At 45.4% G+C, this 17,528-nt stretch overlaps 2 protein-coding genes across 3 annotated transcripts in view; one reads left to right on the plus strand and one right to left on the minus strand.

The window, feature by feature from the left end:
• GNAO1 (G protein subunit alpha o1) overlaps positions 1-3,902 on the plus strand; it is a 199,857-nt gene extending 195,955 nt beyond the window's left edge. For both annotated transcript variants that reach the window (XM_066636982.1, XM_066636983.1), the window contains one exon: positions 714-3,902. In XM_066636982.1, the coding sequence (XP_066493079.1) occupies positions 714-901 (188 nt within the window). In that variant the 3' untranslated portion in view covers positions 902-3,902. The remainder of the gene's footprint in view (positions 1-713) is intronic.
• A 6,966-nt stretch (positions 3,903-10,868) lies between these two features.
• Positions 10,869-17,528, minus strand: part of AMFR (autocrine motility factor receptor) — a 37,853-nt gene continuing 31,193 nt past the window's right edge. Inside the window, exons 13-14 of the mRNA XM_066637708.1 lie at positions 14,783-14,967; positions 10,869-12,381 (exon numbers count right to left, since the gene is read on the minus strand). Coding sequence (XP_066493805.1) covers positions 12,234-12,381; positions 14,783-14,967 — 333 coding nt within the window. The 3' untranslated portion in view covers positions 10,869-12,233. The remainder of the gene's footprint in view (positions 12,382-14,782; positions 14,968-17,528) is intronic.

Raw genomic sequence — 17,528 nt, forward strand, 5'->3', positions numbered from 1 at the left:
GGAAAGCAACAGTTGCAAAGGGGGTCCTCTGCAGTCTTTTTATTGTAAAGTAGAGGCATAGAGCTGTTCCGTACCTTGGTTTTGTATAAGTGCATAACAGAATATCCTAAGGGAACTAATGACCTGCCAGCCAGCCAGCCAGGGAGCCGTGGATTCTTCACAAAATATCTGCCACCTACACAATGTGTAGGACTGTAGCCCTAGTGGGGAGTTGCGGCCAGTGGCCCAGTATGTCAAGGGAGCCGCCAGCCGGAAATGTTTAGGAAGCACTGGCCTAGTCTCGGCATCCCCAGCGCGGCACCGCTTTGTGCAAGGATGTCCACCGCCTGTCCAGCTGCTGCCACTCCTTCTCCTTTCTGCCTCCCACGAGAACTGTGGAGAGCAGCGGCGATGGGAGGGCAGAGTGTTTCTCGTGCTTCCTCTGCCTGTGCCCTCTCGCTCTTCTTCGTGCCTGCTGCCCGGCTGAGCTGAAGCAGTGGAGGCCGTGGAGCTGTAGGAAGACTGGCGGAGGGCAGACCGACATCCTTGCCACTGGGCCTGCGCTCACCCACTTCCCAAGTGCCCACCAGTACTTTGGGTTTGGGGGTGCCTGAGTCTGCCATCTTGGTTTTTTGTTTTTTTTTAAGGGAAGAATAAACAACAGTCACTGATTGGAAAAATTCTCTCCTCTCCCCCTGCCGCCTGCCCCCTTCCTGTTTTCTCTCTGCCTGCAGGTCCCAATACATATGAAGATGCTGCAGCCTATATTCAAGCACAATTTGAAAGCAAAAATCGCTCCCCGAACAAGGAGATTTACTGTCACATGACTTGTGCGACAGACACGGGCAACATCCAGGTGGTATTCGACGCTGTCACCGACATCATTATTGCCAACAACCTCCGAGGCTGCGGCTTATACTGACCCCCCCACACCCCTTCCCCTTTTTCCTTTCCATCCTGTATAGCAAAGCAACTTATTTGGAAACAATCACAGCGAGAGGAAAATAAAATAAAATATTTGAAAAATATGACAACAACAAAGGCAAAACAAAATATGAGTCTCTCTCTCACACACACATTCACTCCCACACACACTCACTCACACACACACTAATAAATAATCATGGAAGTTGGTCAATAAAAAGGCATAATGAAAAATAATGTATATTTAAAGAAAACAAACATCAGTTTTTATTTTTATTTTTATCTTCCATTCATCTCAAGGAGCTCTAGACAAAACTCACGTCCCTGACAAGGTCTCAGTCCCTCGTTCTGGCTAAAGTAACTGTAATAGCAAATTATTCCATTGAAAAGTCCATGTTTGGAAAATGCTAAGCAAAGAGATCAACCAGCCACCCACCACGGAATTTTTCTAAATGCTCTACCCGTCTATTTGAATCACATGGATCTCATGTGAGTTTTAAAGGAATCAACTTTCTAAAAAAAACACAGAAAGAAAACAGAAAAAGTGGTAGTATTTTTTTAAGACTCCTTTGTGCGTCAGGGTGCTTTAGGGTTGTGGAAAAAATCTGCTTTTTTCCTGGTTCCTGTAGATTTTTTGTTTTCTCAAGGTACCACCATTTGTGGGAATGTTTCATCAAACTGTTGCTGCACTGCATCCTTTGCCACAGGGGCTGAGCTTTTGGGGTTTCTCAGTTCCGTTCAGCTCTTGTGTGATTAAAAACCCGTAAACACCCCCCCCCAGGCATTGTGGGAAAGAAAACAATGCAGGAAATCTGTTTTTGGGGTTTTTTTGTCCCATAACGAGATGACAGGATCACATCCTTATTTATATGTTTTTGCTTTCTAAAGAGCCCTTGGCTTGAGAATGTTAACTCTCCCTGAGCTCATGTGCTGGAAATGGGCAGGCTTGTGTTCATTTTCTCTTTAAGCCAGCATGGGAGACTGCAAGAAAGAGTGGGGGGCCACTCCTCTCTGCAGCTCAAAAGTCGCTCCTAAAACACCCTCCTTGAGGCCAGGAGGAGATGACACTTATCTCTGAATTGTCAGTTTTCAGGGAGCTGACAAAGAGAATGTTTACACACACACCCCACCGAAACATTATAACTCAATTCAAATACAGTTTTATTTGGCTGTGGCTTGGGGCTTGCCCTCCCTACAGCCCTTGACCCCTGACCACCTTTGTTTCTCTCTAGCCAGCTCACCTTTCTGCTGACCCCCTTCTTGATAGTAACATCCTAGCTGCACCTTTGCATAAAGGCCCATAAAGCCTTCGGCACATGCGACGTCCTGCATGATGGCTGTGAGGTTCCCTGGGGTGCTGTCCAAACTGCTCTTGTTACACTGAGAAGGGAAACACACACACGAGAGAGATTTAAGTGGAAATAAAAGAGAGTCCCCCGTCCATGCATGTCATAAATAAATAAGAACAGGATAAAACTCCAACACCCCCTGCTTTAGTTTCAGCAGCACAGAGACGCAGACACACACCAGTATAACGACCCATTCCCAGTGAGGCTTTCTGCAGTTGAACTGGTTTTGACCATGCTGGCAACACCTCGACCCCTGCAGAGGACTCTTGTCTGGGAGGACAGAAACGCCATCCAGAGTTTGGAGTCGAAAGGCACTTTGAATGAAGGCCCTTCTGATCATGCTCTGGAATTGGCTCTCAGAATGGCCTGCCTTTGCCCAGACACCTGCGGGGAATGCAGCCAAGGACACACCAGTCAAATGGGACTTTCAGGCTTGCCTCCCAGTTTCCCCCTCCCCTGTTACCGGTGCTGTTTTTTGTCCATGGGGTTGGGAGAGAAGAGGCAAACTTTCTTCCGTTGCCCTGCATCCCACTCCCCAAGGGGAGCGCTGGCAGTCTGCCGAGGCAGGGCAGGGGAAGCCTAAGGGTCAGTGAGGGGTTATTTTTCTATTTCAGTCACTGCTGCACGAGTTGTTGCCCTTTCCAGATTGGCCTCCAGGAAGGTTCTTCCTCCCAAGAGCCTCTTGTGCACACAATAATTCAGCAAAGCTGCCTTCCGAGTGGGCCAGGCCCCGCCAGCCAGAGAGCGATGCCCCTCTCCTTTCCGCTTGATAACAATTCATTGTTCTGAGGATTTGTATTTCAAACTACATAAATACAATGACAATAAGCACAGCTGTCACTGGCCTCAAGAGGCCCAAATTCCCTAAATTCCCTTGTTGGAGCTTAAAGGACACTGTATCACGTGGTGCCCCTTGTACCTTTCTCCGTTTCTCCATCTCATTTCTTTCTATTTTTTTAATGCAGGTTAGTTTGGGTTGGGAGGATATTTTTTGTTTGTTCTGTTCAGATTTTTTATTGTTTTCCATGCTTCCCTGTGAATGCTTTTCTTTGTGCTGCTTCCCCCCCCTCCCCACACACACCCCCTGCCGCCTCTCACCTTCGGATCCTTCCTCTTTGGTGAATGGTGTCCCCCCCCCTCATGTGGGGATGTTTGTGCTGCAAAAAGAAACAAGAAAAAAAGACAAAAAACAAGAAAAAATAAACCAGAAACCCACCTGATAAAGTTTTAAAAATACACAAAAAATGCAAAAAAATAAAAATAAAAAACAATAAAAATTGAATGTAGTGTTTACATTATTTAAAAGGCCACTGTTTTCATGAGCAACCCTTTATCATTTCTATTTTGATCAGCAATCTCAGATGTCTTCACAGTTTCACTTTTGTGGTACCTTTGCTGGAGAAAGCCAGTAGCACCAATTTCAACTGAAAAAACTTACAAAAAACAAAAGATGAAAAACTAAACGTGTGCGTGTATGTATGTATACATGTATACATATATATAAAAACAACTCTAAAAGCGCCAGGTGTTTCTAAGCCTTTCTATTACCAATCAGTGAGGTTTCTGTGATCTAGTTAGACACTGCCAATTTCTTTCTCTGACGAATGGAAAATTCATGTGTAGCTTAAATAAAGAAAATGTTTGTCCGTACCATCAAGACTCTCACCTTCTGATTCAAGAATCTGGTCATTGTACTTAATCATTTCCTCTTTAATTTTTGAGGAGGGGGTGGGGATCAGCATCTCTCTGGGTTTAATTGCTCTTCTAAAAAACATTTATTTGACAGCCTGCTTGGGGGTTTACATCATAGCAACATCATCCAAGGCATGGTCAGGGCTGCAGGTGCTCCAAACCAAGAAGATACAGGGGTGAACACTTAATAAGGCTAACCGTCAGCCACCAGTGGCCAGGGCGCAGTCAAGGGAGAGCAGTGCTCCAGGACTTCTTCTGGAACAGAACAGTGACATTATGAGCAACCATGCCGAGGTGCTCCTTTTGAAACCTTTGCCAGACAGAATCATCAGGCTCAACAGGAGGCCAACTGAGAAATGTGCCTAGGGGGATACGTTCGTGTCATGGCCATCATCTTTCACGCGAGTCACCTGAGAGATAATATAACAAGGCTACAGACTTAAGTGAATTTGCCTGGGAGTCAGTCTTATTGCACAGAGTCAAACTTGCAGAGGCTGGCATTCTAACATACTGTCCCTTTTAGATTTCATTAGAAATTTTTTAAATCCTGTTTTTGTACTTTGTTTTAAAACTATAGCAATCCACTCCAAAAGTTTGGGATTACATGAGCTGGGCTGTTAAAGGAGCCACACTGTGTTTCAGAGAAGTGAGTGGGGGGAGAAGAAAGCACTTTAATGAAGACATTTGAGTGGGTTTGTTGTTAGTGGAGTCTTAACAGACCAGGCTTCAGTACTGGGTGCTGCACTCACAACTTATTCCAGTGGTTTCGACTCACAGCTCCCCGGACCTACTGGCTGTTGGGCTCAGCTCCCTATTACGTTACCTCTTTAATTGGTTTTGTTGAGATGGGGTTTTGTTGTCCAGCCTCGATAGTACCTTCATTTTTCTTCCTGAAAATAATTGGGATGAAGGTACTACAATTATAGGATTTAACAAAACAAAAATATAACAAATAATTGGTTAAGAAACAATATATGAATAATTCCCGGCAAATATGAAACTATCTCAGCAGTGACTGGATTGAACAGTCTTTCTTCCCAAAGGCCCAGGTTGCAGTTTCAACTTGAAGGGAATTGTTGAGAGCCGGGGGAGAAGAGAGATTCAAAAATGGTATTTTAATGTGCTTAGGACTCTTGCAACTTTTGCTTTTTTGTGAAATGCTTTGGAAAAGTCATCTAAAACTTCATAAATGAAACCTCCCCCACCTTGCCCAATGTAGTTTTGCTGTTGAGGGTTCTGCCCAATTCGGGTTCAAGTTCCTCCTTGCTACCTTTCCACGTCTCGCACCCCGGTGCATGGCTTGCCACACAGACTGGGCTCCAGGCACTGCTCCACCTATACATAAAAGCAGTCCACAGCTGCCTGTGTCACTCCTGCCCTGTGTCACTCCTGCCATGACACTCCTGTGTCATGAGTCATTTGCAGATCATGCAGACCCACAACATGAAATCTGCAACACGGAGCACAGGAAGAAGCACAGGCGGCCTGGAGAAGAGAGAACAAAGCCTAGTCACCAAGCTGGCTCCCTGCACTCCATCAGCCGAGTTCCCACCCAGGCTTCTATGCAGATCCCTCCAAACTCAGTCCACACTCTGCCTGACAAAGGGCACGTTTGGCAGTGAAGCAGCTTCAGTCTCGGGCATATCCACACAGTACAGCTTTGCAGTGCTGCTAGAGGAGACCTAGAAACTGCAGCACCACAACAGTGGTTGCTAATGAGGCTAAATGAAACACAGCCACATGTGGCAGCCTCAGTTGTCCACCCCACTGGTCTCCTTCCTGGCCCTGGCCCAGTCTCACTGACCACACCGCTCTTCCCACTAGTCATCAAGAGCAGGATAGTTGGTGTGTGTGGGAAGAATATGTGATGGGCAACTGGATCATCTCCCCTTGCTTGCAGGTGAGGCCAAGTTAGCAGATGCAGTGGTTGGCAGGCTAATAATGTAGCACCATGTTCATTTCCATGAAGCTCCCCACCCTTTAATCACATTAGAAACCACACATACCTCATGCCATTGCCATACACAAGAGGTAGATTATAGCTACCACGACCTCTCTGTGTTTGGGGCCACCAAGCAAGCTCTCCACACAGCTGTGGGTCTGTCTGTCCATCACCATCTTGTGAGCTGAGTTGCCAGAAGGTAGCTGCTTCCTGCCAACCTCCTAGCTTTGCACTGGCTTGTTCTCTTGCAGTAGAGGAGGAGAAGGCAATCACGTCTGAGATAAGATGGGTTTCCTTAACCAGCAGGCATGGGTACTACCGAGTTACCATGCCAGTTCTGCCAATATTCCATCTGAGATGTATTTCTTGTAAAGGTACAAGATCTTGAGAAACTGCTCCCACGAACACCCTTCCAAGGTGTCCTGCCCAGCACAACAGAGGTCACCGTTACTTTCTTGGCAAATGCTCAACACTCCCTCAAGGAAGATATCCAAGACTGCTGTCTTGTGTGCTCCCTGAAGCATTTGGTGGGCCACTGTGAGATACAGGAAGCTGGACTAGATGGGCCTTTGGCCTGATGCAGCGGAGCTCTTATGTTCTGATCCTAAGCAATGGCATAGCTAGCGAGAGGCGGTGGAGCAGTCTGCCCTAGGTATCAGCCTGGGGGGAGGGTGACACCACAAATGACCAAAATTGCAGTGGTTAGGAATAACCCCATCATGCTTATGTACCATTGGATGTGGAATTCACAGCAGAATGCAATGAAAAACCCGGAGTGAAATATCTCCATTCTATCAAAAATTATGGCCAAAGAACCAGAAAACAAAAATGCATGGAGCCCTGTGGAAAGTGCAGCTGAGCCTTATCACATGTTTACTCACAAATAGGTGAGCTTGCTTTAGTTCATCAGAAAGGGCAGGCCAAGAGGAATTCCACACCAGAATAACCTGATCCGATGAATGTAGTCCCCAAAAAGCACCCGAGAAGAAAAATCTCTCCCTCCAGCTGACAATGTATTGAGCCCTATGGAAAGCAATACTAAGCCACACATTCACATTTCCTCGCAAGTAAGCAAGCGTGCCTTGGCTTGTGGTCAGACCAGGCAAAGGGGAATATGAGGCCCCCAGAGTGTAGACTTGTAAAGCCGGATGGGTCCTGATAGTGATCTGGTTTAATTATAAGAACTTAAATTGAAGTGGGCACTGGGTAGGGCTGAAAATCTCATTGATTTTTTTTGTGGGGGGAGGGGGTCGTTATTGTAGTCAGGCTACAGAGAAATTAAAACAAAAAAATTTAATTATTTCTAATTATTTTATTTTGCTTGATGATGTCACCACCAGTCATGACATCACTTCTGGTGGGTCCCAGACAGATTGTCATTCTAAAAACTCGGTCCCAGTGATAAAAGTTAGATAACCGTTGCCTTAACTCAAAACGGACCAATGAGACATCCTCAGGGGGGACGACACCCTAGTGACCAGAATTGTGGAAATCATGGCTTTTAGGAATGAAACAATCATGTTACCTACCATTTGATGCAGAATTTCATCATTGCTTGTGGGGAAATATTCACTGTATTTATTTTCTAGCTATTATTATTCATTTCATGTCATGACTATTAGTATCTCTCAGTCTCACCTACCTCACAGGGATGTTGTGAGGACAAAATAGGGGGAGGAACCATCCACACCACCCTGAGTTCCTTAGAGGAAGGGTGGTATAAAAATGTGAAAAATCATATGGGGTGACAAAAATTACTGGGCCCCAAGTGTCAATTGACCCAGCTATGCCACTGTCCTAAGGACAGATAGGTTAGGGCAGTGGTTCCCAAACTTTTGAGCACCGTGACTCACCTCGTGGGTCAGAACACAATGGTCAAATCTGCCCCCAGAAGCCTTACTAGAGTCCCTGGAGGATGCTTTCAGGTTGCACTGCCTGCTGCAGGCCTCCATTGGCTCTGCGTCCTCTCCACTGGCCCACCACACATCGAGTTGCAACCCACCCATTGGGCCCCAAGTTTGTGAAATAGGCTGGGGGCACTAATCCTCAGCTGACAGTTTCGGACCCAGATAGTGCCCTGGTCTAAAGTGGAGATGCAACAGCAGTATTGCCATCTTTGTTTATAGTGAGCCCCTCCCTCCAGTTTCTGGTGAACCAGCCAGGAGAAATCAGATGCCAAAAAGGGGGGGGGGCACCAAACACTGACCTTTCATAATGACGCAGTTGATCAATACAAGATAGTTGTGGCAGCTGGTTGCGAGGGGGAGAGAAGCTGCATTCCAGCAAAGGAAGCATCAGCCAGAGTCCTGTTTTGCATCCAGTCGTTGCAGAAAGAAAGATTTGCCTACAGCAGTGTTAGTCAACCTTGGGGTCATGACCCCACTGGGGTTGCAAAGCCTAACTTGTGGGGTCACAGCAACTTACAGGAGCAAAAAGGGTTGAGGACCACTGGACTGGGGCACCACCAGTCAAGGGGAGGCATCTGGTGTGTCCCAGTCCCGCTCAGGTTCTTGCCATTGTGCTAAAATGCCTCTCGCCAGTGCCAGGCTTCAGGGTAACTTTTTTGCTGTCTCCAGTAAGAATATTTGGCTACCTAATGAGTCGGGAGTGGACGGGGGGGCAGATGGGGCCTGGGAGGGAAGTGGGTCTGTTAGGCCTTTGACATCACTCAGGCCAGGATTGTTAAAGCCAGGATGTGGCAGGAAGACCCGATGTCTGACACTGTAACCTAATGTATAATAAGACAGCTGCGTGCATAAATTGGAGTCATGCGATCTCAGGGTAAAAATGCAGCCACAGAGGCATAACGTAAGCCTATGGAGAGGTGATGCAAAGCACCATGGGATTGGCAGTCACGAGACAACGTGGGCATCCTGTTTGTGATTGGTGGACTCTGCAATATAAGGCGGCTGCTGCAGTCACTAAGTGTGGGTTGTATGCGGTGGATGTGGGGAAGGGCAGCTGGATTTGGCTTGCTTACTGTCACTCTGCCTTGCCTGTACCTGACCTCGGACCGTTCGATGACTACTGTCCTGCCTGCTCCTTTTCAAGACAAGCGTCTCTGAGCCTGCTGTGCCTGTGGCTTCTTTTGGGACCAGTTGCTTCCTGTGCGGCCCCACCAGACTGCTGTTCTGCTAGGGAGCACATTCCAACCTCCTCTGTCAGCCCGACAGGATCGATTTCAGGTCCCCAGTCTGCAGGTTAGGGTTAAGGAAGAGACTGTGGAAAAGTGGGCAGTTGCTACTCATGAGCACTTGAGCAACAACTGTCTGTGGGAACTCAGCTCCAACTTCTTAAAAAAAAAGTACAGTAGTTGCAGCAATGTGAGGTGGCACAAAAGCTCTGTGGAGAGGAATCAACTAGCATCTTCTTCAGATTTGCATGTCTCATCTTGAGGCTGCAGTCATCAAACAGTACATGTGCAGCCAGAGAACTAGGCATTGGTTCAGTCACCCAGAAAATGGTGGATTCAGAGACATCCTTTCCCAAAAAGACTTAAAAACTGTAACTTTGTGAGACTCTCAGATTTCTCCAGGTAGAACCTGACTGGGGGCCATCCAGTTCACTGCACTCTGTAAGTTATCACAAGCTGGTGTAAGCTTTCCTGTGATGCTACCACAGCCGTACACGTTTGCAAGCAAATTGGCTGTGTGAAGTAGCAAGGACCAGTCTGGGTTTTAGCAAACTTAGGAACATAAGAACAGCCATGCTGAATCAAGCCATAGGCCCATCTGGTCCAGTTTCCTGGATCTCTCAGTGGCCCACCAAATGCCTCAGGGAGCACACAAGACAACAAGAGACCTGCATCCTGGTGCCATCCCTTGCATCTGGCATTCTGAGGTGATCCACTTCTAAAATCAAGAGGTTGCATATGCACATCATGACTTGTAAACTGTGATGAACTTTTCCTCCTGGAATTTGTCCAACCCCCTTTTAAAGGTATCTGGGCCAGATGCTATCACCACATTCTGTAGTAAGGAGTTCCACAGGCTAAATTCATGCTGGGTAAAGAAATATTTTGTCTGTCCTCACTCTCCCAACAATCAATTTTAGTAGATATTTCCTGGTTCTGGTGTTGTGAGAGAGGGAAAAGAACATCTCTCTATCCACTCTATCCATCCCCTGCATAATTTTGTATGTCTTAATCATGTCCCCCTCATGTGCCTCTTTTCTAGGCAAAGAGGTCCAAACGCTGTAGCCTTTCCTCTAAGGGAGGTGCCCCAGCCCAGTAATCATTTTGGTTGCTCTCTTCTGCACCTTTTCCATTTCCACGATACCCTTTTTGACATGTGGTGACAAGAACTGGATGCAATACAGATTGAGTCTCATTATTCGCAAGAGTTCCATTCCCAGAACTCACATGGATGGCAAAAATCGCACTAAAGCAAATCCAAAAAAAAACCAACAAGGTCCTTATGCTCAGTGATTTAAAAACAGCTTTGCTTATCTTTGTAATGCATCAAGCAGACCATCAGTCTCTTTCCAGGTGCTTAGAAAGGCTTCACTTGGAGGCAGCAATCCCTCCCTTGACCAGGAGCCACAGTATGGGGGGTGGGGGGGCAGGAGAATGGTGATAATCACTGCCATTTAGCATTCTTTCACATGCTCAGGGGGAAGGGAGGGGCAGCTTGCCTTGGTGTGAAGCTGTTAGTGCCTGGAGAGAGAATGATTGATGGATTGTCAATGGGGGGTGTCAGGGTTAGTGCACTGATTTTTCTATTTAACTTCAGATATAACCCTCAAACCAAGTGTTCATTACACTTGTGGGTGATCATTTGAACCACTTTCTACCCTACACAGCAAGTGGTCAAGTTCTCCTTGCCACTTGGACAGGTTGATACAGATGCCCCTGCAGCCTCAGGACAACTGCCTTCATCCCAGGTAGACTGATGGATCTACGCTGACAATCAATGACCAGGAAGGGCAGGGAAATAAAGAAGAGAATGGGAATTTGCAACACAGAAAAAAGAAATTCTGAAGCATTTCAAACACTGATCAAGAATTTTATTTCTTTTAAAACAATAAAACCAAAGACTGTGCTCTGAACAAAACAGAATCACAAAGAAGTCTTTTTTCATCAAAAGTTTACTAAATATTGCAAGGTAAGGCTTCTTTTGGAAAGAAGGGTTTATTGAAATAAATTATCTTTGTTTAAACACTTCCAAATTTCATAGTTTTCCTGTATTCACCTTCAAATATCCTAAAAACCTGCAGTAAAAAGAATTTATAATCTTTTTTACCCTTTATAATACTGGGGCAACCCTTCTGAAAGACAATGATATTCCTCAAACACTTAAACATGACTCCACTGCCATCGTAAAACTCACTTATGCAAGCTCTGACCAGAGGTCTCCATTTATCTATCACAGTTGTACAATACTAGTGAAAAGTCTGACCACTCCTCAATCCTGTACATCTGATTAAGCTAAGGGGCAATATTATAACAAAATGTCATTAAAAAAATAAAGATACTTTCAGACCACCTTGTCTCTTTTAATAAATGGCCTATCCCCATTCCTAAAAGGGAGCCTTTTTTGCAAACTGCCTCAGAGATCAAACATAGATGCTCTCACCAGTCTTTTATGTGCTTACTGAAATGCTGACATGATAAGGTGAGGCATATCGGTGGCCTGCTTTCCTGCATTCTTCCTCAGCCACGCATCTGCTGCTGGCAATAAAATGCATACAAAACAAACCAGCCTCCAGCAGCAGTCCAGAAATGTGAAAATGTCGTCCATCTTGGGGCCAAAAAGAAAACACCTTGTCAAAGAGCACTTTAAAACTTAGTTTGACACCATCCGCTCCAAGATGTCATGTCCTCTTGGCGGCCTCCGTTCCTTTGTTCCAGCACCTAGAAATGCTTCCTTTATCTAAAGGCTTTGCAAAACCTGGAAAACTCACTCTTGAGATGAATTGAGATGCTTGACATTGGGATGTGCCTACTTAGGAGAAAGTGCCAGTACAATTCCTTGGTTTTTCACGTCCGTCTCAGAAAGGAGCAGCAAGCTTAGTGCGTAAGAGCAGTGAACAGACATGGAACTTCTCAGCCGCCTCCTTCTGCAACTCACGTGAAGCAGCAAATCATGCCTAGGGCTTTAAAGGCTGTACATGTTTGCAGAAGGGAATTAAATGACACTTCTTTCAAAAATGTATCCCGAAAGGTTAATTTGTCAGCTGTCCAAACACTTATTAGGTACCACATGCTTTGTACAGTGAAGGTGCAGCCAGCCCACTTGTGCTCCCATGAGTGAGCGGAGCTCTGAGGAGGCCCTCTCTACTGAGGGCAAGGGGGCAAAATGGCCTCTTTGTTGCTCTTGTAGAAAAGGAACAGGAGACAATTGGAAATGTTAAGATGGGTGTCGCTTCTGAAGCCTCCGCTCTGCAGCAGCAGCCAGGGTTCTGCGGCGCAAGGTGGTAGGGTCAGCAGTGGCTCCTTCAGCCTGCAGCGAGGTGTCAGGGACAGGGTCTTCATCGGAGCTCTTGTGGAGGTAGCGCCTGGAAGGAGAAAAATTAGGGGTCAAGAGAAAGCAGAAACACCCTCCGGTCCACTCTGCATTTAAGCCTTCACCTTAGCAGGCAAAGATGCTTTCAGGGCTGGGTGCAAGGAACTCGGCTATGGAGCGCCACTCCCGCCTACTAGACATCTTGCACAGCCACCCTCCCGACTTTCAAGATGTCAGCAAACATGGCACACAGACCCAACCGTATTTCCGCAGCCACAAGAGCCAGGAAGCCAATTCTTTTCTAAATGAATCTTTTCCAAATTAAAAGACACACAGCTAGTCTCAAGTCAAATCTGGAACCAAGCACCCAATTCAGCCCCCCCCCCACCACCTGAAGAATATTTGTTCAAAGTATTTGCATCCTGCCTTTCTCCTCCAGCAAGGAAGGCATTCAAAGTAGCCAACATATTAAAATAACACAAAATACAATAAAAATATATTCAATATTAGCAAAAAGACACCATCATTAAAAGATACAGCAGTAGAAAAATAGTAACACAACAGCTGAACAAAGAGGAAACCAGTCAATATAAACTTAGGCCCCAAAGGCTATACAAAACAAATTGTTCTCAGTCACTTTCAGAATGGCGAAAGGGTGGAGCTTTGATGCCAATGCAGAAGGTTCTCTCACATGTCACTGCCAGGTGCACATCTGCCAACACTCCAAAAGGCCCCCTCAGTTGACACTGCACACAGTTTTGCATGCGCTACAGATTTCTAGGAGATCTCTGGATCCATCCTATGCAAACCTATCAGATAACACTGTTACTTTCAAGACATACAACCTGCTAGTCTCTATTTTTGCCCCCTCTGTGCCACCACACTTACAAGCTGCTTCTGCACCTTAGTTCCACTCCCTCCCCAGAACAGTTCCTTCATCTTCCCATGCTAAGTGATGTCTTCTTCCCTATAATCACGGAGTCTAAACACAACCAGAAGCCACTGAATACAATTCCTCTGTACGTTGTGCCAGTGGGTGGACTGCCCTTAGTACCATAACATACCACCCTGCTCCAATATCATAGCCACAGAGAAGATGCCTGAAAGGAAAGGGAACAAGGCAGCCAGCTGAGCAGAGCTGCAAAGGTTTGAAGCGCTGCTCAAATCCTCTCCTGGGTCACAGCAGACGTTTTGTGCCCTGAGCCATTGCACAAAGTCTTCACACTGTTACACCAGCCTGGAAGGGGGCATGCAAGGGTAGGCTGCAGCCTCTGAAATAATGTTTAGTGTTTTTATCCCATCCATGGAGCTCAGGGTGACTGGTGTACAAGCTTTCCTTGCCTTCCATTTATCCTCACCACAATCTTGTAAAGTAGGTGTGCCTGACAGTGTGCAACTAGCTGGTGGAGACTCGCTCTTTGCTAAATGAGGGTTTGAACCTGGGCATGACGAGCAACTGAAAAAACCACAAGGTTCATGCATTTCATTTTTTTTTTTTAAGATAAGAACCACGTACTGTATATAGCTGTGAGCCCTTCCTAACCAAAGCAATAGACACAGGCCTTTTTCACTTGTGCAGTCCATAAGAACCAGCCCTTGGTGTACAGGAGACCTGGCTCAGCATAAACTTTGCTTTCTAAGATCAGGAATTCTACACCCCGCAGTCCTCACTCTTCTGCCAAGCAACCAAGCACTGCCGCAGAATCAGAACATCTTTCTGTTCTGCAATGCACTAGAGAGATCTGCTGTGACTGGGGCACCCAGTAGCCTTCCTTCTCTCAAATGCCACAGTTAACACAGTACTTGGCCATGAGGAGCAGGCAAGACAGGGTGCTCCTTATACAGGAGTTAGATATCAGAGGACTGACAAAGGGGTTCAATAATAATAATAACAACAACTTTATTTTTACCCCGCCTTTCTCCCCAAAGGGACTCAAGGTGGCTTACAACAGGTTAAAACAGATTAAAAACATAATTTAAAACAAATAAAAACATATTAACACATATAAAAACAGCAGTCAGATAAAAAATAGTCCGGTAAAAAGAGCATAGAGCAGCAGCAAATCATAAAAGAATCAGGCCTGTAAAAAATATAAAAGATGTTAAAAAGGCTGAGAACTCAGAAGGCTTGTTTAAACAGAAGGGTCTTCAGGCCTCGCCGAAAAGTCTCAATACAATTAACGAGCTCCAAAAAAAGGAGATGCTTGACCTGTGTCCCCAAAACCTTCTTCCCATCATTCACTCATTATAAAAATGAGCCATTCTACTCCCCACACCATGAAGATGAAACACCACTGAAAGTGAACGGGGGGTCACCTCCAACAGGTGGAACAGAGTCTTATGGAACAACTCTTGCTATTTCATGCACCTCTGATATGGCAGACTCCTCTTATGCCTTGTACAGTTACTAGGGGGAAGCCCCAGATGCGAGACGCAAAGCACTCAGGGCCTACCTGCGAGCCTGTTGCAACAGGTCTTCCTTCCTCTGGACCAACATCCGCTGCCTTTCGTCAGCCGATTTGGAAAAGCGACTACCCCTCACTTCAAAGTCCTCTGTCTCCGTGGACTCTGCCTCCACCTCGCTGGCCTCCACCATCTCTTCCAGCCTCGAGTTCAGCTCCAGGGGGACTCTCTCTGTCTATCACACAGAAGGAAATTGAAAAAGAATTCAGGAAGGTCTGCATGACTTCATTCAACACCAGCAGAAGATCAAGGGTGGGGCAGGGGGCTATACCTATTTTACTGGTCTAGTATAACAAAGGTTGTAAATATTACAAACATACTAAGGCTTTCATGGCTGAATGAGTTTAAAAACAGTTTAACATGTTGATCAAATCTTTAAAACATGGATCAAAACACATTATAGGATCTAGTCCCAACATTTACTTTCAACTGTGGAAAATGTAACGGTAAATGTTGCTAAAGGAAATCGAAAAGCTGTCTTTCCTGCAAAGATATATGGAGGGTGATCAGCCATTTTCCATGCCCATGGCGCACTGCTACTCATTCTTGAAGTGGAGGCAGATGTCTATGCCAACTCCTGCTGCCACAGCCATCTCCTTACCATCTTCACCACAAAGAAGGAAGGATGTCCCAGACGGCTCTGCCAAGCAATTCTCTATTCATAAACAGCAGCAACAAGACTATATTAGGAGACTAGCACTGGGTAGAAATACAGGCTGAGTCTCATTATTCGTGAGGGTTCCAGTTCTCAGAACTCAAGTGGATGACAAAATCACATTAAAGCAAATCCACTTAAAAACAATGTCCCTTTGCGAGGTAATTTAAAAACAGCCTTGCTGACCTTTGTGAGGTAAGGCAGAGTCATTAGGCAGACAATCCATCAATCAGTCTCTCTCCAGGCACTTAGAAAGGCTTCACTCCTCCCTTCACCAATGCAAAGTGATTATCTTTCTTTCACATGCTCAGGGGGAAGGGAGGGGTCTCTAGCCTTGGAGTGAAGCTGTTCTAAGTGCATGGAGTATGATTGATGGATGGTCAGCCTGCTGCCCTCTCTTGCATTAACGACACTATTGTTAAAGGATGTTTTTCTTTTAAATTAAAGGGCCATTCTCATCACAGTGAGATAAAAATCAGTGGATAATTAGGCTATACCTGTAGATCAGTGTTTCTCAAACTGTGGGTGAGGACCCACTAGGTGGGTCGTGAGCCAATTTCAAGTGGGTCTGCATTCATTTCAAATTTTTATTTTGAATATATTAGGGCCTCTCAGTGCCAGAGGCAGGAACTCTCCCCCTCAAGGAGATGTGTTAGGCTCTGTCTCTTGTTGTCTTTAAATAACCAACTGCAAAAAGTGCTATCAGGCTTCAAAAAATAATTTTATTAGATCTGTGAATCTAATAAATTCACTGATTTTATTGCTTTCATGTCTGCACTACTGTGTTTGATCAAAACACAGTAAAGTGTTCAAAAGTGTTTGATCATTTTTATTTATTTGTTCAATTTTTAGACCACTTTTTCAAAAGATGAAAGCAATTGATGAAACACTAACACCACCACCACATACAGATATTAAAATAGCAACAGCAAACACCAATATAAACAGCACAAAGTTACAGAATAAGAAAGTCTAAAAATTATTTTTAGTTTCTTCCTAAAAGATGCAAGAAATTTCACAACAGCAGAGAAACCACCAAAAAGTTTATTTCATTTGCCCACCAACAAGAACTCTGTTTTCAGCAGACCAAACAGCAGGGCCTCTGATACAGATTTTCAGAGCAGGGCAGGCTGATGCGGGAGAATACAGTCCTTTGAGTAACTGGAGTTAAAGGTTTGGAAAGGAAAAGCTCAGCACTTTGAATTAGGGCTGGAAATAAGTTGGCAGCCAGTGTACATGGTACAAAATTGTACATTCTCGGTAATCAGAGCTTCTACATCATTTTAAATGCAGCTCCACATACAGTGCATGGCAGTAGGTGCAGCTTGGATGCAAACAGTTTGTGTAGTCAGGGTAGTCCGAATTCTCCAGGGCTGCAGTCAAAGGTTGTGGAGAGCACTGCTGCTGACAGCAGGGTGGACAGGACAGGTGCAGCTGCTCTACTGCCTGCACACAGGCCTTGTGCAGTCGAGGAACGAAAGAGCTACACTTGCAGGCCCAGCACTCTCACCTTGGTTTTCTGCATTCCCGTCACAGACCCCACCAGCTGTTCTGCCACTGAGAGAATGACAATTTCACTGCCCACATGGTGCACAGGAAGAAGAGCAGGAAATCAGAGTGGCCCAAACTGGGCTAGTACCATAAGGAAAGAATGCATGCTAGCACACGGGAACATGTGAAATTAGAGAGAGAAGATACAAAACAGACACTTTGCAGGCTAGAAGCCCTGGTTATGGTCCGTGGGCCACCAGCCAAGGGTCTACATGCCTCCTGCAATTGTGGAAGAAATATCTCAGCACCAAAAGGCAATACAATTGTTTATTTAAATAATTTATCTCACTTTTAGAAGAACAAATTGCTACAAAACAACATAAAACATTGTATAACCTATTTAAACACAGAATGGTAAAAACATTCCTTTAATAGCCAATCTTCCTCTGTCAAGGAGCTCAGATTACTAGGAACACTGATCCCCAGAGCCCTCCTCCCGCAAAACACAAGAAAGAATTCACACAGTCAGTCCCAAAAGGGACAATTATCCTTGCATCATCAGCCTGTGTACACCTTTTAGCCAGAAATTA

This window comes from Tiliqua scincoides, chromosome 9 (genome assembly GCF_035046505.1).
Source record: "Tiliqua scincoides isolate rTilSci1 chromosome 9, rTilSci1.hap2, whole genome shotgun sequence".
NCBI classification, from domain to species: Eukaryota; Metazoa; Chordata; class Lepidosauria; order Squamata; family Scincidae; genus Tiliqua; species Tiliqua scincoides.